This window comes from Lepidochelys kempii, chromosome 5 (genome assembly GCF_965140285.1).
Source record: "Lepidochelys kempii isolate rLepKem1 chromosome 5, rLepKem1.hap1, whole genome shotgun sequence".
NCBI classification, from domain to species: domain Eukaryota; kingdom Metazoa; phylum Chordata; order Testudines; family Cheloniidae; genus Lepidochelys; species Lepidochelys kempii.
This window is the reverse complement of record NC_136384.1, coordinates 37,822,442-37,849,260: the sequence shown is the minus strand read 5'-3', so window position 1 is coordinate 37,849,260 and position 26,819 is coordinate 37,822,442. Positions and strand designations below refer to the sequence as shown.

At 39.2% G+C, this 26,819-nt stretch overlaps 1 protein-coding gene across 10 annotated transcripts in view; it reads left to right on the top strand.

Moving 5' to 3' along the window:
* The window catches only part of PDE4D (phosphodiesterase 4D), a 773,254-nt gene that overhangs the window by 586,153 nt on the left and 160,282 nt on the right, over positions 1 to 26,819 (top strand). For all 10 annotated transcript variants that reach the window (XM_073343989.2, XM_073343991.1, XM_073343992.1 and 7 more), the window contains 2 exons: positions 4,227 to 4,418; positions 24,217 to 24,253. In XM_073343989.2, coding sequence (XP_073200090.1) covers positions 4,227 to 4,418; positions 24,217 to 24,253 — 229 coding nt within the window. The remainder of the gene's footprint in view (positions 1 to 4,226; positions 4,419 to 24,216; positions 24,254 to 26,819) is intronic.

Genomic DNA, 26,819 nt, shown 5'->3' with positions numbered 1-26,819 from the left:
ACCATACTTGTTAGACAACCACCTATTTGGGGACTGCCTGGCATCACCCCCAGATTCTTAATTAGAGGACCACATCTGTTAAATAAGTTTCAGTTGGGTTTCACTGTTCTCCTCCAAGTTTTTGCTTGACTAAATTAAGAGCTCTCTTCGGGTCCAAATGAATAATGGTTACTGAACTACTTAATGAACAGAATTATGGAGGATTCCAGCTCCCATTCAGAGAGGTTTGAGGCAAACATTTGGTTTGCTTATTTCAGTTTGTGTGGGATTACATCCCGTGACACTTTGAATTTCTGGGTTTAAACAAACCTAAAACTCAAAGCAAAATGATCCAAGACTGCTGAACTTTGCAATGCTACCACCCGAAACAAGCCAGCCCACACTCATCTGAATCTTGATGAAAATAATTAAATGGAATTTGGGACCATGTTTTCAAAAAGTTCATATGACTCAACATTGTTTTTTGATTAACTCAAACCAATTTCATATGTTCTCTTGCTTTTCGGTGTTGCTAGTTTTACACAAACTTACAAGTGGCATGGGAGACAGTCTCATAACACAAGAAATAAAGTTTTTTTCCCCCTAACTACAATTAAAATAAAAGTCAGCCAGCCATCATCCACCAGGCCTAAAATTATATTAAAGGTGACCTGAAGAGCTTATTAAAATAATTTTGAAAGCCTTCAAATCCTTAACAGAAGATATGTCAGGAAATTCTGCTGGCCTTGTACTGTTTAGATGTTAGAGATATCTTCAATGTGCTTCAAGAAAAGTTGCTCCAAACTCTGTCTGCCAGAACTCAGGTGCTAACAGGAGTAAAGCCTTTCAATTAAGTTTTATCGTGTATCCTGTAAATGACTTGGATTCTTAAACTGCTTTTATGATGCTGTTGAGTTTCTGTAAGCATTCTGGTTTACTATTAAGTGATGTTTTTGAACTGGGTCATATTCAGACATGATTAAACTAGTGGAACTCTATTTATTAATAATTATCCTTGCCCAAAGTTGTCAGGCCTGGCTGTGAAAGGCAGGTTCCCAAATCCATAGTTACCTAAATAAAAGTGCCCAGATTTGCAGATGTGTGAGCATGTGCATCTCTCATAGATTTCCACAAGAACTGTGGGTGCTTAGCGCTTCTGTAAACTTTAGGCAACTAAGCCTTAAAATTTTGGCCATTAATAAACAGTAATTTTATTATTTATTTAAATACCAGCATGCAGTGGTGCTGGAACAGTTTTTGTAGTGGGGGTGCAGACGGCGGAAACAGTGTATTTGGGTAGCTATCACTACTTAGAGCCAAGGGGTACGACAGCACCAACCGTACCCCTAGTTGCAGCACCTGTGCCAGCGTACAGTATATACAGTGCTTTATTGTAAGAAAACAGCAGACTTCTGAAACTCATTTCCTTCCCCCACCAGAAGCTGCCATCCTAACGACTCAAACGGATATAGTATGAATTTTAAAAAAAAAGGAATACACATGAGCTGCAGGGGGAATTTTGTGTGCATACATGCAGGACATACGAGTTTTAAGGAGTGGGAGAGTGTTTGGTGAATATCGACTCGGATGCTCTTCCAAGGGTACGGAAAGCATGGAAAAAATGAAAGGAGACTAGAATGGGGCAAAGAAAATAGGGGAGGGACTTGAGGAAACTGTAGGGAGCAGGATCAGGTTGTATGAGGAAATTAGGACAGAGATATAAGCAGGAGCTGGAAGGGTAGAGTGTTTTAAATGTGAGAACGAAAAGCTTTAACTGAATCTGGAAGAACAGTGAATGAGTGCACTGATTTCAGAAGAGGGCCATTAAGAATATTATAGGTAACCATGAGCCTTTAAATACTATGCTTTATTTCTCAAATTATAAAGCGCAGCTAATTTGAGATTTGGAAATTCAGTGGGGCCTGTAATAACAGGGTGTTGGTAGTCACAGGAAACATACTCAGATATGAGCAAAAGGAATTGAAATGTAAAGACAAAGGTTCAAAAGACCATGCATCTCAGGATATTACTGATGATCTAATCAGTGAACAGTTCTGAAAACATCTGTTGGGCTCACTCTGCGGAGTCCTTGTTGAATACCATTGTGTTGAATAATTTTTCAGAGAATATTTGTTTTCCTTTTCTGTATTCAAACCATTTGTGAGAGATGGTATCTGAGGTGATGACAGATTCAAGAGAAATGCAGCAGAATGCCTGAAATTCAAGGAAGAATAACAAACTGATTGAGGAGAGGATAAAAGTAAAATACATAAACTCTTGGGTTTTGTTTATACTCTCTTATGCAATGCAGACCTCTATCCAGAGGGTGGATTGCTGAGAATTGAGACGTAATGTGAGGGCTGTTTCTCCTCCTCTGAATGCTGTTTTCTAAAATATTTTTTTTAAATGAGCTTGTTTCTTTACTAAGCAGTGTCATCTCTATTTTGGATGTTACCATCTCCCCTCCCTGCCCAAAATATTCTGATGGGTCATCAGTTCCTCCACTCGCTCTCCCGTCTCAATTGCTTTGTTTCTTTTTTTCATTGGCTACTTGGAAGAGTATCTAGTAGTATAAGATGAATCATGTTTATTACAGTAGTGCATAAGGACCAACCAAGAATAGGGCCCCATTGTGCTAGGCACTGTGCAAATGCAAAGAAGCAGACAGTCCCTGCCATGATTGATGGACAAATCAGACCTGACACAGTCCATTCAGAATGAATATTTAATATTTGATCCATCCTCTTTTAACCACTTCACTGCAGCAGATGTTAGCAGCATTCTTTAAGAATCAACCTTTAACTCCCAACACTTGCACTTCAGCAGAGCCACACCAGATATATAGTGCAGCACCCAAGGTACCCAACATATATTTTCTGTTATGGAGCACTGAAAATAGAACTGTTTATTTCTGCAGAGGCACAAATCGCCAGGGTAGCAGATAGCACCCACTTACAACTGTGCCTGTCCAGAAGACTGTACCCCATCCTATCAGATGCATCCCTGACCTTGTGGTTCACACATTCATCACCTTCAGACTTGAATACTGTAACTCATTGTTTGTAGAAACTGAGCGATATGCTCCAAAAATCTCTCCATCTGGTATAAAATGCTGCGGGTGGGCTGCTAAGCAACAGGTTGCCATGAGCTCATCATCCTAACGCTGTGCACTCTGCTCTAGCTCCCCATTGGTTACAGAGTCCAGTTCAAGACTTTTTTGTTCTGAGTTTTCAAAGCCCTTTGTGGAATTGATTCTAGCTACCTAAAAAACCCCACCTTTCTCTTTCTCTGTGACCACGGCCTCCCATGCCGGCTATGCTCCTTGGGAACAATGAAATCGTTGACCAGTAGACAGAGCTTTGGCAGGAACTGGATCTAGACAATGGAAGTGGAACTCACTGCCACAAGAAATAAGAATGGCCACAAATCTTACTCTGAATAGCCATAAATGCAAAACTAATTTATTTGACCTAGCTTTACAATAAGAACAATCCCTAATATACCCACACCCCTTAATTCTATTCAAGCATTATATTCCTAACTGCTGGGAATAAAAATAGGACAGTTGTTGTTTTAATATTTGAGCAGTTGTCAGGTATTATGATGCCCATGTAAGAAGCTAGATTGGAATCATATCCCTTGGAGTGGGAGACGGGGAGGCAGGTCACAAGACCAGGGGGACAAGGGCATGGAGGAGAAACCAGTGAAGGTGAAGAAAGCTTCTGGATCCACTTTGACTCCCTAATGTGCTAATGTGCTCTTGTGTGCAAAGGGATAAGCAGTTTCTTGAAAACCACCTTCCCTCCCTGTTCCTGCTGTGTTCCCTAATACAGCTGACCATAGGAGCAGCTCCAGCTCATTGGCCCAAGCTTGTGTTTCTTCTCTTACACACTTTTCAGCTGAGAAAACACATGCACTAAGTCCATAGTGCCACCAGTGGACACCCCACATCCCAAGAAGCGTGTAAACTTCAATAACTTTAATAGTGATTTATCTCACCCCCCTCCCCTGTCATTCTTTCTTTGGTTATCAGCAATTCCACAGTATATCTCCAGACACACCTTTGTTATTGATTGAACAGTGGAGTTGATCAGCAGTAGATTTTCCCACTATTAACAGAAGGTTTTAGTTAGTGAAAAATGTGTTAGAGGCATCTGCTCTTATAGCTGCATTTATTATTTTCAAAACTCTCAGCATAACTGTAGCATAAATCTTTTTTTTACCCCCCCTCCCCCTCTTTCTTACAGTTTTGATGTAGACAATGGCACATCTTCGGGACGGAGTCCCTTGGATCCCATGACGAGCCCTGGGTCAGGGTTAATTCTCCAGGCTAACTTCGTCCATAGTCAACGCAGGGAGTCCTTCCTCTACCGGTCAGACAGTGACTATGACCTCTCTCCAAAGTCCATGTCCAGAAACTCTTCCATTGCCAGTGACATGTAAGTGTTTTAAAAAGAAAAAATGTAGACCTCCCACATTTTAGCTATCATTTCACCCTATGTTAACAACAAACCCAGGCAAAATGGTCTATTACATTTTTGGTACCATAAATCAGCTCCTTCAGAAATCAAAGACAACAATCACAAATGCTGCTGAATTCACTACTAAGAGTTTTTACAATCAACCTTACACATACATGCTATTTTTATGCACTTAATTTGTCAATCCAATTTCAAAATAGCCAATAAATATGTCAACCAGCCCATGAAATTCACTCAATTTCTGAATATGTTACTTTAGTGATTTTTGTAAGGAATGTATTTATCTTATTTTAATTGGTGAGGCTGTTAAATTTTTTTTTTTTTTTTTTTTTTTTGGCAAGGGGTGCAACAGTTATCCCATCGAGCCTGTTATAAACCCTGTGTACCATGGTTGCCTGTGGTTGTGGACAAAAGAAGTGAGGAACTGGAGAATGTGTTTACTTTTCCAGCATTTCCACAGGAACAATTTCTCACAAGGTTAACAATGTATCAGCTAAATTATGAGAAGCTACCCTTTTCTGAAAATGTTTATACTTTGTTCCTAAAAGTACACTGCTTTGGTAGTACAGCATAGTGGTGAGATGGATGAACAGTTTGTAAGGAGGTATCCTCACCCTTTTAAAAATGATAAATCTGTTACGTTGCAATCCAGTCTATTCCCAAGGCTCAAAATAAATAAATAAATTTTAAAATTGCCCTTTTGACGTATTTTTGAGGCTCTGACAGGAATGATTTAGCAGATTCCAGAGATGGAATGACTCCATCAGAGGCAGAAAAAGACTCTAACTTCCCTTCACTTTGGTGTCAAAATTTTAACAAGGGTTTCTTGAGGGGCTCCTCAAGCTTCTCACTGCTTTTTACTATTTTTGTGTTTTATGTACTTTCTGCCAGACGGGCTAATCCTGCAAACACATACCAAAACAAATGTTACTCATATGATAGTCCTAAGTCAAATGCAAATCTATTTTATTTTATAAGGCACTAAAAAAACATGTAATTCTCTAACCTCTACTAACTGCTAGAAATGAATAATAGCCAAATGATTTTTTAATTTTTAAATCTGCTCCAACTTCCATTGCTGAGTATGTGTTATGGATTGAATTGTAAACCCCTAAAGTAGATAGACATGCTTGCAAAGGTCCCCTACTGAACAAGGAAATCAGGAGAATAGAAACATCGGATCTTGATGTAAGTGCTAAGATTTATTTTATAAAAATGGAATAAAAATTAATTGAACATCATACTTTTTTAACAAGTCATCCTTCGGGATGTGTGAATTCTCATTCATTACTGTGAAATGTATTTTCCTCTAGTATTCGAATCCTTGGGAATTTGGGACTGCTATTTTCAGCTTATGTATCTTTTTTGTAGATGTTAATTTGTCTACCCAATGACAGCTCTTTTCCCATTTGAGTGCCATTGTAGGTGACATTCATCTGTGTGCCAAGAGGCAGCACAAGGCCTATGCACCATGTAAGGCCTGTTGATTTAACACTTCCTAGGCCTAGTGCCGCCCCTTTTCCCCCTTTCACCCTGTATGAACAATATGGGTGAGACCAAAGATCAGTGAGACAAAAATGGTCTTGTCTTGCCTGAAAAGAATGTAAAAACACATTGTAATCACAGACAGACAGTCTGATCCAGACCTTACTTCCATGAGGCCAAACTTTTTGTGTCACTTCTTGTGACACTCCTACTTGAAAAGACTTTCCCAGTCTAAGGTACAATACGGATCCCCAACCTGCTTCTAGGTGAGTTATTTCAGTTAACAATTTCAATTACTGCTCCTCCCATAAACCCATAATTCATTTTGGCATTTCCTTGAATTCCTAGTGAGATTTCAACACAGAGCAAAAATTTGGAATAATGATTTAACTATTGCAACACTGAAGACATTCTTCTCTTTTGATATTTATAATCAGTGTTCCTTTGAAACAACATTAAACATGTAAGAACAGTTGGCTAATCAGAGCTCACAAATGGGTAAACGTTCCAGTGCTCCCCATCAGACTAGAGATTCTGCCGTCGTGCAATGGAGCAGCTCTTATATGACACTGCTCACTATGCAGGATGGAGGGGAACATGAAATACAAAGAGCAGACCTTCTTACCTCTGGATAGTCAAATACCCCTCCTTGACCAAGCATTTTCTTCTGACTGCCATCACTGGAATGTCCTGACATCGTAAGTGTCTTCATCTGCTGTTCATTCAGACACTGAGGTGACAAAGGCTGGAAGCAGTCTGCACTCCTCCCAGAAACAGACATCTTCACACCTTCAGGTTAGGAGGCAACACATGTCTCGCACATGTCCTTCTAGTGATCTCAGTATCCAAATAAGAGATTGAGCCATCTATCTGATTGGTCAGCATTCTTGAAAAGCTGCTACTCAAAGCAGAAAGCAAAGGTCATATCACAATAAAGTATACAACCAACATAATTTCTACAGACTCCTAAAGTACACCTTGTTACAGGCAAAATTCTTTAAAATTAATTTTAATTGTGCAAAAAATTGAAGTGTACATAAATGAAAAGAAGGGGTGAGCAGTACTGAAAAGTTATACCTAGTCATTTTATACTAATGCTATGTGGAAAATTTAATGAAATACATTGTTGGGATACAATAAGATTTATATGGCTCATCTGAGCACACATTATCATATATCTGAGTTGCATATTTATCATTAAACCTTAATAAACATGTTTCTGTTAAGTTTAATTAAATCACAACAGTAAATTTAAGAAGGAAATGAAAAAAGAAAAAGAAACAAAAGCAAGGAAAGAGAAAGAAAGACAGATAGTAAAGAAAAAAACCCAAATATTTAAAGATCATTTACATTTATTAGTTATCCATTCATGATATCTTTGTTATGATCCCTCAGTATTACCTGTTCACCTCAGGACAACAAATATAGGAGCCACTTCACAGACAAAAATAAAAACAAGAAAAATAATGAGGAAAAAATGGATTGAGTTCCTGCTTAATTTTAACTGATGAATATTCTTCAGGGCAGTATGCATACATAAAGTTTACATTAACACAGGTATAAAATGCTGACCATACAGCAAAAAGAAAAGTCCTGATGTTTATCATTCAGAGTTACAGCGAGAGCAATGTGTAGCCCAGCAGCTAATATTAACACAACATGATATTTAACAAACAAGATCACAAGTCTTATTTTCAGGTCCGTGGTGCCTGTGAATGTAATGACTGCATAGCTTTTTGATTATTTAGTCAAAGGAGGGGAGGTCTAAGAAGACCTGGCACAGGATTCCAGAAGTGCTTTAAAACAAGTAAATATGAGTCAAGAAATAATAGTAATAGCAGGAGTATAATGCTATTTCCAAGCCTTTTTTAAATCCTCTTTGTTTTGCAAAATGATGCCAATTATTATATGTTTATAATTATTATTATTATATGTATATATATTATTATATTATTATATGCATATATTATATGTATATATATTATTATATGTTTTCTTGCAAGGAGTCATAAACCCAGTTGGTCTCTTGATTTTAAATCAGGATCACTAGCACGTCTCTTCTTAGTCAATAGTTGTGAAATGTTGCTGAATTAATGTGAGCTTCCATACTGTGCTCTGATTCTTACCATTTTCTGAGCCCTCAAACAAATTACAGATGAAGACTTTCATGGCAAAGCTTACTTGCTTTGATGCTTTTTGTACACTGAATATCCAATCAAAGAACATAGCAAATTCCGCATAGAATTCCAAATTGCAATTTGCTTTTTGGTGACATTCAGTATGTTGACTTTTGATCTGTGAAGCTTAGATATGTCTGAGACCATTTTCATCCTATGGACCCTCCTAACAGTTGAGAACAAACTTGGGTATTTTCCTCAGTTTCCTTAGATTTTAATGGTTGGGGTAGGGTGACCAGACAGCAAGTGTGAAAAATCAGGACGGGATGGAGGTAATAGGAGCCTATATAAGAAAAAGACCCCAAAATCTGGACTGTCCCCATAAAATCGGGACATCTGATCACCCTAGTTTGGGGCCAAGGCAGGGCTACATTCAGAAGGATTCTGGCTAAATCAGTTGGTTTATGAGTCTTCAAGATGCACAGCTCTAGCTCAAGGAATTTGGAGACCCTGACGAGCCTGTCAGCTCCTTTCAGCAAAGGGCATTTTTTTCTCTCTTCCCTAAAAGAAAAAGATAAAGGGGAAAGAAGTGGATTAGAGGAGGAAAAAATGCAAACTTCTAACACTAGCATCATAAAAGTCAAGAAATCAAGTACGCAAAGTTTGGAAATTCCCAAAGTTAAGGTAACAGTTGTTGCCATATTATTTACTTTGCCATTTTGCAATTTATTTCTATTCCTGACTTTTGGTTAAATAGAAACATTAATGTTTCTTTCTGTTTTGTTAATGCATATCACAAAATATATAGGATATGCAATTTAACTGGATTAATATTATAGAAGAAAATCCCTGAAACTCTCTGACTCTTGAGTGCTTGATTTCTCAACCTCAGCAGTGCATTAACTCTAGCTGTATGTAATTCACAAAATGTACATATGTACTTGGAGGGAAATAATATATTGGCTTTAAATAATTTAGAGATGTCTGATTTCCATTACACATCAGCATAAATTGGGCTTTTTAAGATATCACTTGGATTTCCAGGATCGCAAGCGTAAGAAAAAGCAGTAAAGAAATATTAAAGTGAAGCACAAATGTGTAGTGTTATGAATAAATATAGCCAATAGATGGCAGTATTGATGTATAAATTCATGATCTTATTAATTAATTAATTACATAATTTGGATTATTGCACTGGCTAGGAACCCCAATCATGGACCAGGACCCCATTGTACTAGACCCTGTAAAAACACAGAACAAAATAATGTTCCTTCCCCCAAAGAGCTTACAAGACATACAGATAAGAGACAACATATCAGACAGCAGATGGATACAGACAGATAGATGGGGGAGTACAAGGAAATAATGAGATATCATTGGTCAGCATGATGGGCAATGATTTCAGCACACCAGCACCCTCACTACTGTCAATTTTTTTATAGGCATCGCAGCAACTGAGATTTTAAGGAGGGATTTGAAGGAGAATGAGGAGGTAACTTTGTGGATGTTTACAGGGACCACCTCTGAAGTCTAGGGGCAGCCTGGGAGAAAGAACAAAGATGCATGCTTGAAAATTTAGCAAGTGGGTGAAGGAGGCTGGCATTACTGGCCAGTCGGAAGTGGGAGTCAGCATTTTGATACTGAATGAGAGAAGAGAGGCAAAGCAGTAAAGTATCACAATGTGGAGGAAAGATAGGAAGAATAGGAATCGACTTATCTGGCTGCATCAGGAGCTCTTGAAAATCAAAAGGAAAGCCATACCAGAAGTGGAAACAAAGGCACATTGCTAAGAAAGCGTGTAGAAAAACAGCACATGTAGGACAAAATCAGACAGGTAAAGGGGCAAAATGAGTTACAACAAGCAAGGGCATAAAAAGAAATAGGAAGTGGTTCTATAAATGTTTCTAATGTAAGACAACAATGGAATAATGTGTAGTTTCATTACTTAATGGGGAAGGAGAGCAAATAATGGATGACACAGAGAAAGCTGAAGTGTAATGCCTTTTTTAATTCTCTCTTCACTAAAAAAGTTAGTTGTGACCAGGTGCTTAACCCAATTAATATTAACAAGGAAGAAGGATCTCAGACCAGAACAGAAAAATAACAGGTTAAAGAATACGTAGATAAGTTAGATATATTCAAGTCAGAAGGGCCTGATGAAATATCACCCTGGAGTACGTAAGGAACTAGGGAAAGCAATCTCTGAATCATGAGAACTCATGGAGGATTGATAAGGTACCAAATTACTGGAAAAGGGAAACATAGTACCTATCTTGAAAAGGAGTAAAAGAAAGAGCTGGGGAATTATAGACCAGTAAGCCTAACTTCAATACTGAACAAAGATACTGGAACAAATTATTAAACAACCAATTTGTTTAAACCTGGACACCATCTGGACAAGGTCCTCTGGTACCCCAGAGAATCATTATAGAGGCACCAGCAATCTCCTAGGAATTTAAGTGATTTCTCCAAAGAGAGAAAACCCCAACTGTGGTCAATATTTCCCTCCAGCTTCTTTTCCACTAACTGTCTAATGATGAAGATACCATCTATCATCCCCTTTTCCTTTCTAAAACCAAACTACTCCTTTCCTAAAATGGGCTCCAGTACTTGCTACTCTCTAGCAGTTTCATGCATTGGGGCAGTAGCTTATTATTTCCTCGGTACTTCAACCAAATCTGTATGTCACCTCCTCATTTGTAAATTAATACCAGTATGGACTTTCTCCATTCTCTTGGGATTTTCTTCTCTTTTCAAACTATGTGCAGGATATGTGTGAGACAGTGTGCACCAACTTCTCTAAAATCTTGGATCATTTCTGCCATGACTTCATCTGGATCTGCTTCTTTTCTGGATGCCATCTTCAGCAGGGCAGCTTTGACATCTGCCTCTCACAAGTCCTCAACACATGTAATTATTGGTTCACATGATAGTATTGTAGCATATAAAGGGTTCTCCTTATTAAGTAGACTCTTATAGTATTCTCAGCATTGGTTACATACCATGTCTCCTGTCACAAGCAGTCTGCCTCCTGCATCATTTATGAATAATGTGTTCACACCATCATTCTTTTGTTTCTTGTCCACACAATTGCATGTATTTTCCTCTGACCAAGTTGTGGGCAGTTGTTCAACTCATTATGCAGTTTCTCTAAAGGTAGGCTTCTCGTCTTTCTGATTGCTTGATTTGCTGCTCACTTGGAGGCTATATAGATGGCAATTGCTTTTTCCAAAGAGTTATTTTCCATCACCTTTTCTGGCTTCTCTCTTATTTCTTACTACTTACTGCACCTTCTCATGACCTGAATAACTGTGAGCTAAATAGTAAATGTAATATATTAGATATCGTCCTAAAACATCAAACTGTCTTACTGGCATCTTCTCGTCAAAGAATCCACTTGGAAGTATCCTCACTCATTTTTAGCTTGGCAATCTGCTGATTGACCTGTTTGCATTTGGAAGCAGCAATAAAGCACCCATAGCCTCCTCTCATGTGAGGACTTAGGATGTGAGGTGACAGCTCTACTTTCTTGTAGAGCTCGCCAAGGTGTGTTCGGTATGCCTTTCCACTGCTCCCCAGAATCATTCAAAAGCTAGGAAAGAGAAAGCAGTAGTGATACTATTTATGCCTTCTGACTGAAGGTGCTGTGATTCACAGTACTCATTAACATAGTGGTGGACTTCCCAATGTCGTTGATTCATAGAGGATATCTGCTAGTGCAAAGACAAATTCTCCATCCAGGACCAATTCTCCATCCCGATTCAAAAATGGCTAGTCAGATGATGTGATTAATTCTTTCATGGATCCTAGAAAGAAGTCAACAAACAGAACATATTCTACCAGCTGCTGCAAGGTCCATGTTTTAACTTCCATATTAAAGGGAGTGCAACATAGCACTGAGTGCAGTCAGGCCTTCATATAGCTGTAGAAGAGCGTCTGTGCTGCAGAGTCTCATGTTCTCCATGTGTTTGGGAAAAGAGAATTTTCCACAAATCCTGACAGTAAGTGCTTTCTTAGAAAGACTATCTTTATTCCACCCCGACAAGGTCCTCATTCTGGTCCTTACAAGGATCATCCAGTTGAACTCCTGTTGGAACCGTCACTTAACTTTTTTCTATTAAAGTGGTGTTCTCATTAGCTGTTTATCTCCACCACTTGAATTTTTGGAGTTGAGTGTTTTGTCTGGTGAGACCCAGTGTTGTGTCTTTGGCTCAGAGAGAAAATCCTTACAACCTTGGAAATAAAAGGGTCTTTCTCTCATTGGACAGAGATGGAAAATGATATCCAAATATTTGGGTTTACTTTTTCAGGATTAATTATCCCCATGTTCCACAGTAGGAGAAAACACTGTGGTTCCCCCCACTCACCTCCCAAAGTGTAGTTTACACAATCTGTAATTTAGGAAAGTAGATTGGAATTATCCTGGATATGGAAGTTGACTGAAATGGAGAGAACTTCAGGTGGAGGGCTTTCCCCTACTGCCTATGACGGACAGGTCTGGATTTGCCGTGAAGTTACAAACAGAGTGAAATACCCATTGTAGTGGAACTATGGATCTTATTACTCAAGGAAAGGACATTTTCAGGTAAACTTAGATAAATGTTCTTAATCCTGTACTGTTTGTTCAGGTAGAATTTGCATTGAGTGCAAGTTTAAGCCCATGAAAGGAGAGTTCCTTGAAGCTTAGTGAAGCTTAGGTCCAACCAGTTGAGCTACTATATAAGCTTCATCTGGGCCTTTACTATTAAAAAAATTAAAATATATATTGTTTTCAAGAACAGAAAGCCAAATTACCCCATGATACAGCCTATACTCATATTTCTGAGCCAGAAGGAACTTGAAATCTAACGCTTATAATAATACTCTGTAAGTAAACATGATGTCAGTTCTTAGGATATGCAAGAAAAGCATTTTCCTTAAAGATGATCTGCAAAAAGTTTTCAATTTTAAGTTGTTTGTCAGATTCAAGGAGAGGAAAAATACATAGTTATTAAAAAATTGAATTTGCACTATATTTTAACAAAATTAGAAACTACTATTGGCTTCCTTAGATTCTGAGGAATTTGGACTGCAGGTATCTTGATTCTTCTCTCAGAATGAGTGACATAAATATGTACAAGGGATGAAAAGAACCATTCCATTCTGAACCTCAAGTTTCATTCCCACTACTATATATGTTTTCTTTTGATCAATTTGATTAATTTCAACTCAGACATGAGTGCTTTTCTGGAGAATTTCAGTAAAACAGGGGCATATTTTATTTATTAAAGCAAGAGAAAAGTATTTATGGCCTTTTAAGAAAAAGATGCAACATAGTTTTTTTGTTTTTAAGATTTTATATTTAGATTAGATAAGCCTTTAAACTTCAAACTTGCTCTAGACTTTGGCATCAGTGAATATATTACCATATTTTAAAGAAATCCTGATAACCCATTTTAAAAAAGTTATAAACAAAGAATAACTGAAAAGTTAATTAAAATGAAGACCAGTGCCTGAGTACTATGCCATTTCCAATTGCTTGCAATATTTTACAGAAATTCACAGGATGTCGAAGGCAAAGTACTCACTACGATCCCCTTTTCAAACAAGTTTGTGAAATAAGGCCGAGTTAATTCCCTTTATTGACTATGCAATCAGTCTGTTATTGCGCAAGAAAAGGGTGTGTTTCTTTATGACCATGGGATTTTTTTTCATGCATGTGAATCCAGGATCCCCTAAGTATTGCTCACTTGCCTTTACAATACCATATAATACGGGATATTATTCTTTATGACATACAAGTAGAATTCATTTTATATTATTAAAAATGCAGAACCATCACTGGTAGTATTGCTTAACACTAAAACTTATTTGTTTTCCAAATTAAAATCTTTACTGCAAAACACACTACTTCTTCCATTAATAGTTTTAAGGAGTCTGTTCTTGTTTTGTTATTCCTTGTGGAAATATTAAATGTTTAAAACAAGTTACTCACTAACAGTATACTTAGCAAAGGAAACTGAGTTCCTAAACCTTCTCTTTAGACAAAGCTAATGCTGTTGCAGGAAGCATGTTACAATAAAAAAGATTCTAAATTGAGAGTTCAATTAATCATAACAGTCATCTCCTGGCCTGCTGCATAGCTCCTGCTAATGCGATAATGGGAGTTCCGTGTGTGTGCATAGCCTCAGGGTGGAGCGGTGTGGAGAGATAGCCTTCTTAAAACTGAAATCTTAATGCTCATTGGGAAACTTCTGTGTCCAGCTTCCAGCTCACTGGTCACCTGATATGCACAGGTACTGAATTAACTTCACTATCAATCCAGACGAAACATTAGTTCATGTTTCATCCCTTCGGGCACAAAAAGCTTCTTGTGTGCTTGCATTGATGATAGTTTTGTATTAACCCTGGAATTCATTCTCTAAAAGATGAAAAGTCTGAAATAGTATGTCCTTTGGTTTGTTTCCTTTGAAAGTACGTATTTTATATTCAAGTACTTTTTCTTGACTACTAGAGTTAAGGAAATGGTTAAAAGAGGGGGAGGGAGAAGAGCCTATATAAATTAAATTCTGTACACCTCTGATATATTCACCCAAAGCACTGAGTTCAGTAAAATTAGAATTGTGAAGCCAGCACATAAATCTGACACTCAGTTGGGTCATTTCCCAAGTGCAGATGGTATGAGAGTCCTAGGTACAAGGAGAAGCCATCCCTTTTTTCTGCTCTCTATCCTTTGAGCTGAAACATCTGCTCTGCTGCATTGGCATCGTAATGTGATAATGCGGTTTACATTGTGATATCATAACGCAGTTTGGACTCAGATTCCAGTTTTGACCATCATTGTAGCTAGAACCTGATCCTGAATAGTCAGTATTTTTTAACATCTCTGGACCATGCAGATCATACATGTATAGTTTTTTCCAAAGGCTTCATCAAGTCCTATAAGGTTTTAACAGGGCATCACAAAGTCTAGGCATGGGGTACTCAAGCAATGTTACTTCACATGTAGTACTCATAGGTTTCGCTCCTGCTACTGTTGTTGTCTGGTGTACATGCACAACACAACCGTAGGGCTTGCAGACTGTCTTCTCTAATCCTGCATCCACAGGCTTCATACCATGTCCGAACCAGCCTCACAAAGACAGGTGGGTGGATGCCATGTTTAATCCAAGTATAGAAGTATACAGTGAGGATGGGGTTGTAATAGATTTTTTTGGTTCATCCTGAAGACCATAATAATATTCAGTAGTGGCCTTTCATATATTGTGCAATTTTTGAGTGTAAACAGTGTTAGCTCAAAGTCCCAAGCACATCTACAGAGCAAATGACATTTTCCCCTATATTTTGTTGTTTGATAAATTTTAATACATGAAAAATATGCTGAAATATACCTTACAGTGATGTGCAGCGTTTAAAAATGGGCCAATTTTATCACCCTGCCACCCCATTTATCCAACAGTCTAAGTTCCCAGCCCCAGAGAACAGTCAAAGGATGCTAGTTCCCCAGGGTTGATAACATTGAGCACAGCCTTTTCAAAGCCTACTGCCTGGCTCCACCCTTTTATGAAAGCTATTTTCCAGCCATAGAGCACCATGCAGAGAATGCCTGCTGGCTTTACAGACTGCTTGGCCTTCTCATCCAGTGCAAATCCTGGAAAGATACCTTGGTGTTTCAGTTGTATACCAGTGTAATACTCTACTTTAAAGTGATATAGAATTTCAAAATGCTCTGAATGTATTATCCACCATATATTGTATACATTTGTGAAAATTAACCAGTTCTGTGGGATTTTAACTGGATACATTAGAAACCACATTTCCAAACTCACCTGTTTGCACTCACATATTTGAAAATGTGGGCCAATATTGTTACTTACTATATTCTTTCATATGTGTGTATTCAAATCACTGAAGGAAGTAATATGTGATTTTCCCTCAAAGTTCCATCCCCCAAGCTGTTCACTGCCTGCATGAGCGCTTGATCGTATCTAAACAAATAGCACAAGCAACGATGGCATGAGCTAGCCACCCTAAGTATCTACCCATGGGGTTCAAGTGGGTTTGTACTTGGGATTGCTAGCTTGTGCCATGGCTGCCTGTGGTCTGAGGCTACACTACTATTTTAGCATGCTAGCTATGATGAGAGCTGCACGAGTATGCCTATGGGATCTGGGAATCACACCCCTAACTCATAGTCCAGATGTACCCTTAGCTAAGGCTCTCAGCAGGCTTCTCCACCACTTGAAACTGTACAAAATACAGGAGCCTGTCTGCTCACAGGATTGAGCTGTTATCACTGCATATTATGCCCATCTTGTGTTCTTTATGTGATCTGTCTGTACGATGATGAATCAATTTTATTCTGGCCCCCTCGGTGGTAACTGCCCTTAATGAAGGGAGACTTCATTCATGACACCCCTCAGGAGTTCCATCCTGGCAGGCTCACACTCATATTTCAGGAGGATGACTTTTTAACTGCTGTGGTGGTCCCAAGGAAGTGTGTGAGACTCTCACCTTATGGACGTCTGTCTTGACCTTTCTCACACCACTGTAAAAATAATCTGAAAACACTATTTTTTTTTCCAGTTGTACTCTGTCAGTCCAGTACGCATCCAGTTTTCTTATGCCCATTTTGTTAAGTCTACATTACTTGGCTTTATATAATAGTGTGTCTGGGTTTCCTTTTTCTGTTTCATTATGTCTGTAAGTATTCTATATTTCTATAGTTGCAGTGCCACTATAGTTCAGGTTCTGTTTAAAGGCTGACCATTCTAGAGCCTCCATAATCCACAGGCTTAATTGGATTCCTTTGAAATTTGGTGTGCCTCAGTCAGGTGCAGGGTAGGGTTTAGTGACCTAACTTTGAGGTAATTTGACCAAGAGGCTGCAAAGATATAAGCTGCCCCAAAATAGCCATTTTAAAAAAAGGTTTCTAGGCATTGTTTGTTTGTCTGTTTGTTTGCCCAGAGCTAGAGATCAAACTATTGATGTGGGTCAAAATGGTTTGTCTGTTGAGTTTTACCCAAGACAGTGCATGGCACCCACTAAATTTCAGAAGACCCGAATTGAAAATGCTATTTAAGAAAATGTACATTCTGTACATTCTTTCTGCGCCAGTAAAGAAAAATGGCTAGAGGGTTCCCATTCCCACCATTTTATATGCTTTAAAGCTCAGTTCTTCTAAGTGCTCTGATATCTGAATGGTTATTCAGATGGCTTTGAAATTTGGTGTGCCTAACATGGGTATGCCTAACACAATGACTGCTTCTGGAGTGTATGTAAATAATTCCATTGACTATTGCCAGCTCCAGAGGAACAGAGGGAACGTGGTGTGCCATGGGCAACATTTTTTCCCCCTTTTTGTCCTTTAGTAGTGTTAGATGGAAACCTGTGGGTGAGAATGAATAGGTTGTAAAAAGGGGGTGAAGAGCTTGTATGTTCCAGTGACTGTGGGGTTGGCAGAGTAGAGCTATGTGTGTTAATGACCTGTGCCAGGGCATTGCTAAAATAAGGCAGAGTTAAGGTTTTATGGACAACTGTAACTGTGAATTTCCTGTTTCAGAGTAGCAGCCGTGTTAGTCTGTATTCGCAAAAAGAAAAGGAGTATTTGTGGCACCTTAGAGACTGACCAATTTATTTGAGCATAAGCTTTTGTGAGCTACAGCTCACTTCATCGGATGCATACTGTGGAAATTTCCTGGTTTTCAGAAGTTTAAGTTTTGCTCAGGTCAACTTCTGCACAGGGACGACATACCATCAAGCAACCTTAACTCTACCTTCATGTAGTTTTTTGCCACTCAGTTTTAGTAAATGTTGACCACCTTGAATGCCTCAGCATGGAGACACTTTTCAAATTCAATTATAATTATTATTTAATGTGTCCAAGTGCTATGTCAGTGGCTTGTGAGGAGATGCCTGATCTTCCAGTTAGTCAGAGTACAGGTGACCTGGCAGCTACTGCAGCATCCATATCTCCATCTCAAACGGATGTAACCATGCACATTCCTGAAGAAAAGTGTAGATCAGAGAAGAGTGTGGTGAAGGTGGAAGAAACAGCTGCTGCTGAGTTTAGTTCCTTAAGTCTAGATGATCCAGGACTGTTGACCCACTTGAGCAGTAGCCTTGTACTGCATGGGCCACAGCAAGTGAAAAACTTCACGTTTCCCAAAGACCATGAAAATAGAAGTTTCCATCCAACATATTACTGGCATGAAATCCCCAATGGTGACAAAGTGGAGAAGCCATGGCTTATGTACTCAAAAAGCCAGAATGCTGCATACTGTTTTTGTTGCAAACTCTTCCAGTCTAATGTTCCAGACACATTGGGTTCTACAGAAACAAAGGACTGGAAAAATCTGGCTAGAAATCTGGCATGCCATGAGAAGGCAGCAAATCACCAGAGAGCATTCCATAGGTGGAAAGAGCTTGAGATGAGACTAAGGTTAAAGGCCATCATAGATGATCAGCATCAAGAGAAGATTGCATCAGAATCTCTTTACTGGCAAAATGTTCTGAAAAGGCTCATTGCCATTGTGAGAATGCTTGCTACCCAAAACCTAGCACTACGTGGCACTTCAGATTAGCTGTATGTGCCAAACAATGGAAACTTCCTTAAAATTGTGGAGCTGATGGCTGAGTTTGATGCAGTACTCCAGGAGCATCTAAGAAGAGTCACCACCCAAGAAATGTACACCCACCACTACCTTGGAAAAACAATTCAAAATGAGATTATACAGTTACTGGCAACAAAACTCAAACAGAAGATTGTGGCAGATCTGAAGTCAGCAAGATATTACTGTTATTCTGGACTGCACACCTGACATCAGCCATACGGAACAGATGACTTTAATGGTGCGCTTTGTAACAACAACAGAACCTAGTGAAAATGTCCCTGCAATGGTGATGGTCAGAGAGCATTTTCTAGAATTTATTGACATTGATGATACTACAGGAGCTGGTATGACAAATGTGCTTCTTAAAAAGCTGGAAGATACAGAAATTGCGATAGCTGACATGAGAGGTCGGGGCTACGATAATGGTGCCAACATGAGAGGAAAGAACAGAGGAGTGCAGACACGGATCCGAGAGTTAAACCCTCGAGCTTTTTTTGTCCCATGCAGTTCTCATTCATTGAACTTGGTGGTCAGTGATGCAGCATCAGCTTCTAGTGAGGCTGCTGAATTTTTAAATGTAATTCAAAGCATCTATATATTTTTCTCTGCATCAACTTATCGATGGCAAATTTTGAAGCAACATCTGGGAACATCCTCTCTGACACTGAAACCACTGAGTGCCACACGATGGGAAAGTTGAGTGGAGGCGATAAAGCCTATCAAATACCAAACTGGGAAGATAGATGATGCCATAGTTGCCATTATGGAGGATAATGCTATGACAGGAACTGTTTGTGGGAGAACAGTGGCAGAGGGAAATGGAATCACCAGAAACATAAAAAACTTCAAATTTCTACGTGGCTTAGTGTTGTGGCATGACATACTGTTTGAAATAAATGTTGTAAGCAAGAGACTCCAAGGTGTTGGCCTTGATATATCTGGAGCAATCGAACAACTGGACAAAGCAAAGTCATACCTACAGTCTTACCAGTCAGATGAGGGATTTCAAAATGTTCTGAAGAGTGCACAGAAGTTGGCAGAGGAACTTCATGCTGAAGCTATTTTCCCACCCATTCAAGTATACAAGAGTCACCGAAGAAGAAGACATTTTGATTATGAGGCACAGGATAATCCCATAGGAGACCCCAAACAACAATTCTAAGTTGAATTCTTTAACCAGGTGCTAGATTGTGCGATAAAGTCAGTTGAAGAATGTTTCATGCAGCTCAAGGAACACAGCAGTATATTTGGGATGTTGTATGATATTCCAAAACTCCTCACTATACCTGAAGAAGACCTACACCAGCAATGCAGGGCACTAGAGACAGTGTTGACAGATGATGACATGCGCAATATTGATGCAAGTGATTTAGGTGATGAACTGAAAGCCCTTTCAAGATACATTTCAGCAAAGTCAACTCCAAAGGCTGTTCTGGAATATATGTGCACAAATAAGATGACCACCCTCTTTCCAAATGCTTTTGATGCTCTGAGCATACTTCTAATGCTTCCTGTGACAGTTGCCAGTGGAGAACGCAGCTTTTCCAAGCTGAAGTTAATAAAAACACTTCTACGCTCCACAATGACACAGGAGAGGCTGGTCGGCCTTGCAACCATCTCAATAGAGCATGAGCTGGCTCAGACTGTGGACCTTCAGCAGGAAGCAGTTCAAATCTTTGCAACCAAGAAGACACGGAAAGCACCACTTTGATTGTTCAAACAGATAAAAATGCCAGTGTTTACTATGGAGACAAGAAAAGTTACATTTGCTGTTCAGGAGTTTGAAAGTTAAGTGTTACTTAAAATTTTTGAACAAGGCATTGAAAGTTGTTAGTTCTCCTTTATTGGGGTAGGTAGCAGAGCAGTACCATGAGAGGAGTAGAAGAGGAAGAATGCAGAATTGAGACCTTTCAAAGTTTTGGCCCAAGCGAGGGGGCATGGGGGCATGATTTGAGCTCCCTGCCTCAGGTGCCAAAATGTTGTGGGCCGGCCCTGAGTTGAAGGACTAGCCACAGTGCGAGTCAAGGGTGGAAGCTGGGGCAGAGGCAGGCGCCAATGGCTGCCTAAGCAGCCTGGCTTGTGGAGGCCAGGTGCGGAGTGGAAGGTGTGAGCTAGGTGCTGATATGGAGCTAGGCAGGTAGTGACACTTATGGCCAAAGCCACAACCATGCTTGCAGTAATGCCAAGGAGCAGCCCTGAGCCGCAGCTACGATCTTACCCATCCAGAGCATGGGGAGCAGATGGGGAAGGGGTGGTGGTGCTTCCTTGGCAGCCCAGCTGTCAGCAATTTCCTGCTCTTCAGAACCTCAGCTGGTTCCATCCATTGACTGCCCTGCCAGCGTCATCCATCACAGAAATATCCATCCAAGTCTGCCTATAGCTAGGACAGCCTCTGTTGGTTAGAAAGCTCACCAAGAAAGGGAACCTAAGAAGAGTGCTCCAAGACACAGAAGGTTCTGAAAAGGAAGGAAGAGCTATGAGTGCCAACCCCCTAGGAAAACCTGTCTGCTTACCAGACAGCAACAGGAACTCCAGATCACAGAGGACTATATGCCGTTTCATAGAAGAGTTGCTATGGTTTGACCTCTGTGGGGACCCTGAACCCAGAAAAAGCAGCAGAGAGTCCTGTGGCACCTTATAGACTAACAGATGTATTGGAGCATGAGCTTTCGTGGGTGAATACCCACTTTGTCGGATGCATCCGACGAAGTGGGTATTCACCCACAAAAGCTCATGCTCCAATATGTCTGTTAGTCTATAAGGTGCCTCAGGACTCTTTGCTGCTTTTACAGATCCAGACTAACACGGCTACCCGTCTGAAGCTTGAACCCAGAAAAGGAACCCTCTTCCAGGTGATGGTAAGATACATGGCTCCAGGGGCTCGTCCCAGGTCAAGAGGGCCTTACCGGTAAAGAGCCTAAAACAGAGGAAGTGGATGGACTCAGGTAGGGCAGACAGACTAAAGTGAACTCATCCCCACCTACCCCCACCTGCCACCTACTGGAGTAAAGTCTTGTTTGCATACCACATTTGGCCTTTTGTTAAATAATTTAGACCCCAAAGAGGTTTGCCAGCTCCTTCCCTGACCATGTCAGTCATGCCTTCACCTACTTCAGCAAGACCCCCTCCCCCTTAAAATACACACTTCTTCCCTCTTAAAACCTACTCTTCCATTCACATAAATATTAACCCAAGACAGGTTTCAGAGTAACAGCCGTGTTAGTCTGTATTCGCAAAAAGAAGAGGAGTACTTGTGGCACATTAGAGACTAACCAATTTATTTGAGCATGAGCTTTCGTGAGCTACAGCTCACTTCATCGGATGCATACCGTGGAAACTGCGGAAGACATTATATACACACAGAGACGGAGAGTGAGTTTGTGTGTGTGGTTTTTGGAGGGGGGTGAGGGGGTGAGAGAACCTGGATTTGTGCAGGAAATGGCCCACCTTGATTATCATACACATTGTGAAGAGAGTGGTCACTTTGGATGGGCTATTACCAGCAGGAGAGTGAGTTTGGGGGGGGGGGGGGGCGGAGGGTGAGAAAACCTGGATTTGTGCTGGAAATGGCCCAACTTGATGATCACTTTAGATAAGCTATTACCAGCAGGACAGTGGGGCGGGAGGAGGTATTGTTTCATGGTCTCTGTGTGTATATAATGTCTTCTGCAGTTTCCACGGTATGCATCCGATGAAGTGACCTCTAGCTCACGAAAGCTCATGCTCAAATAAATTGGTTAGTCTCTAAGGTGCCACAAGTACTCCTTTTCTTTTTATTAACCCGAGAGATGACAATAAAAGCAACTAGTAAAGTGTATGCTCGACATCACTGGTCACTCACTTAATTTTTGTTTCATCCTATTCCCCATCCTTTGTTGCAATGTCCCAGATCTTCAAAGGTATTTGGGCTCCTAATTTCTATTTGATCTGAGCCTGTCTGCTTACATTCAGAGCTTTTTGGGACCACTATGTTGCAACACCTATAAATCACCTGCTATCTTGTGGGCACTATCTAAATAGTAACAATCACTTTTTAGCAAATCAAATGCCAGTCAAATTTCTATTTTAATCATAAAAGTTCCTGAGAAGTGACCTTTTTATTAATATGAAAAGTCCCTTTTTTAAACACACTCCCTCTTTCTCTCATATATATTTAATTTTTCCCAGTGGAAGGAAAGCTCCTTATTGAAAATAGGTTTAAAATTTTAAGCACATTACGATACAAACTGTCAGTAACAATTTTGGATGAATGATTTCAGGTGCTAAAGCTGCAATCTATAACCTGTGTGACATATCTATTGCAGGCATAAAGCAGGCATATTAAAAACAAATTCTCATTAAATTATTTCTTTGTGAATCATTTTCTGGCTTTTATTGACTGTTTTCTTTGCCTTATTTAAAAAATAAAAATTAGAAATTCCTAGCTCCAGCTAGTTGGATAAAGCTAGCATTATTATTTTTTCTGAAAAGAACATGGATGCCAGGTAACTCTAGGATTAGAACCCTTATTCCATAAAAGTAATATTAGACAAATTGTTCATATTGGAGCATATTTGGGGAAAAATATTTCAAATGATGACTTATCGGATTATGTATGTGTCTGTCATGGGTTAATTACAGTATATTCATTATCAGTCACAGTTCTGTGAAAATGTCATTAAAGAGTGGATAAACTGTATATATATGTCAGCCCTCTAAGTTTCTTTGCTCTGTGGTTACTCAGTACCTCTGGTAACTAAATGCAAAATATCGCACGCAGGCCATGACTATCTGTGGTAGTTTATGTATAACTTTGAAATTTTATTCACCAGGGAAGTGGGAATTACCCAGTTTCCTCCAACAAGAAATTTTCGTTACCGAAGAAATAATAACCCCCTTTCCCTCCCTCCTCCACTAAGACACATCATTATGACACTTTGCGCCTACATCACCTAGCATGGTGTGGGTGTGGTTGCTACAGCAACCGCACACATTAAGTAACACTCCCATATAACTTCAGATATGTTAGTCAGTTTAAAAGTTTAACTAGGTTTTTATTAGTCTGTGATGCAGTCCCCAGTCATCTGCAGTTACTAGCTTGTCCAACACTCACAAAGTATAATCTGTTAGTAACACTTAATGCAAATCACTTTCAATATTTAGGTGGGCTGGGTCCCTCCACCAAAACTAATTGTGGGTGCTACCAGCCACACAGGCATGCCTGGTTAATTCTTATATGAAAGAGATTCCATTTAGATTCAAAGAAGGGGGGGAAATGGAAGTTTGGGAATGTGATCTTTGCTGATTCATCCTGTGTGTCCATGTTTATCTGTCCAACATGCAGCGTAAAATCAACTGGTTCTCCAGCAGTCCCATAAAGCCACCGGGTGATTGGATAACTGCTAAATGTTTTCCTTTCAGAGACATTTTTAAAGCAGCTGGGATGAATGGATATTGAGGAATAAGACTGAGGTTAACTAAAGTAATTTATAAGACTTAATTCATGTCCTGATATTTTTAAAAGTAGCTTCATTGAGAATAGTCGTGAGTAACATCTAATTTATAATTTTGTTTATTTTTCAGACACGGAGATGACTTGATTGTGACACCATTCGCTCAGGTAGGCACAACTTATCATATATCCATATGAAGTAATATGATGAGTAATCTAATTTTCAGGTGATGTTACAGTTTACATTTGAAGGGCCCCATGGTCACACCCATTGTTTCCTGTCTCTTATGTTGAAATCAGATTTCTTGCTTGATTCAGGGAAGGAAAAGAGAGAAAAAAAAACTTTGTCAACAAGCTGATTCTGCCACAGATGTTACCTACAGCTCTTTTTTATTGGTTTACCTCTGATTATTTGTGTAATAAAAAGCAGTTACATAAACTACAAAATAACCTATTTTTATTTCTCCTCAAATATTGTGTCAAGTCATAGTGCTATTGTGCCATCAACAGGAGAAAACTGTGATCTCCTGCTATTAAAATGTCAGTATACTCTGTCATCCAGAGTTTACTAGCCACTTTCAGCTCTTTATTTGCAGATATTTTTATATATAATAATTTCTGCACAGAATATGTTCACTTACAGAATCACATATATTAATTATTTAGTTTCTATTCTTGTAACCAGGTTTTATTATGTTTTACAAAATATCAATTCAAATATAATTATAACTTAAATATAAATCATGGATACATTTTAACAATATAGCTGTCTTATGATATATCAAAAGTTAAGTATTTCAGTGGTGAATTTCTGAACTCATGGGACCACATTTTCCTCTCAAGTAGATGTGGGCATCTCTCACTGAAGTGACTGAGAGTTGCCTCTGTGTATTTAACGGTAGACCTAAGCCCATGGAGCTGTATGTGATTGGAGACGAAAGAGGAGAGGAAGGGTGAGACATAGCAGAGTAAAGTAAGAACAATGTCCTCCTTCAGTTTGAGCATCCAAATTTTCTTAGCATGATGTTTGTGCATGTCACAAAATGAATATTACTAAAATATAGTTATGAGAACTTAAGTGAGCTAATCAATAGTACATGGTTTACCTGGGATCCATATTGGTCTGTCAGGACTGGATTGGCACCTACCTGCATCAGAGATCATCTTGTCATTCATGACCCACCATAAAAGCTGCTACTCTGAAACCATGCAGCTGACAGGGCACTGGGTAAAACTCTTGAGAGCTGGCCATAGGATTTTCTCTGTTCTCCTTTTATTGGAGGAGAAAAGACTGAGCCTGACCATTTTCAGATTGCCGAATTGCAAACGCTTTCCCAAAAATAACTGAACACAAGGAATTACAGTTGAAATAGCAACAAAAAATATTGCAATATTCCTCCTTGCAGTATTAGGCCCTTGAAAGAATCCTATACAAAATACACACACGCACACCCACACACACAAACACACACCACAGTAGACCAAGTTATCTACAGCTGTAACTCAATTAACTTGAATTGAGTTATACCTGGAGAAAAATTGGCCCAGTAAGGAAAACTTGCCTACCCTAGTACTGGAAAAGACTTGATGCATTATCAAATTTACTATTTCTCGACCTCTTTATGCCAATCTTAATTACACTATATAACATTCAAATAAAACAGGTTATGAGCTCCCTTGGAAAACAGTAAGTAGACAGACTAGGTTAGATTTACTGATTTTTGTACTGGGACAAAACACCTGTTGACTTTGAAGGGGAACTTTGCCTGAGTTAAGGATTGAGTAAAAATTTAGGCCCTGGTCCTGCAAAAGGATTTGAACATGCAAACTCCTGTGTTTATGCAGAGCACTGTTGACATCACTAGGGCTCTGAGAGGGCACAGGGGTATAACCAAGCAGATCAGTTTGCAGGATTGGGGCCTTAATAAAGATTCCGGAATTGGGCACTCTGTTTATATAATCTACACACGTCATCCCAGTCACACATCCCCCTAGTTACCTTTCTAATATGTTCCTCAGAAAGAGCTCTTTTTTTCTTGTCAGATACATTTTCATTATGCAAATAACACAGCAATAATTTTAGTTAATGTAGTCATTACTGTTGAAATTGGGTGATGGAATTTGGAACAGATCTGAGTTTATTTCTAGGCTTCCTTAATTGCTTCAGTTGTGCAAGAGGCTTTGTTTCATGTAACCGTAAGCCACTTGGTGGTGGTTGCTCAGTTGTTATTAAAGGTAGTCAGTAAGGGCCAAGGCCTACCAACCACTTACTGTTTTATTGGAGGTAGAACAGAGTACTATGCCATGTAGAGCATAATCTGGCCCATACCTAATAATATTTTACTGTACAATAAATATCATTATTATTAGGATATTTGGGTTTTTTTCATATTTTAATGTAATGAAACTATTGTAATTAACTTATTCTATGCATTCCAGTTTTAAAAATAAAATAAAGTTGGAATTATTTTAAAAGTTAGGTCTGATCTATTTCTGTAGTAGTCTAGCATGATACATTAAAAATAGGCATAGCGGATTTCATTCATTGCATGATCACACATTTGCCTATGTTTTGATTTTGAAATGAAGAACAGTTGTATTGAGTGATTAAACCTTGTGTAGCAGAGGTGTGTTCACTTAGAAGGGAGAGGTGAAGTTTTATTAATTGGTTTTCCCTTGTAGGCCTCGATCCTACAAACACTTACAAACAAGTATCATTTTTTATACACAGGAA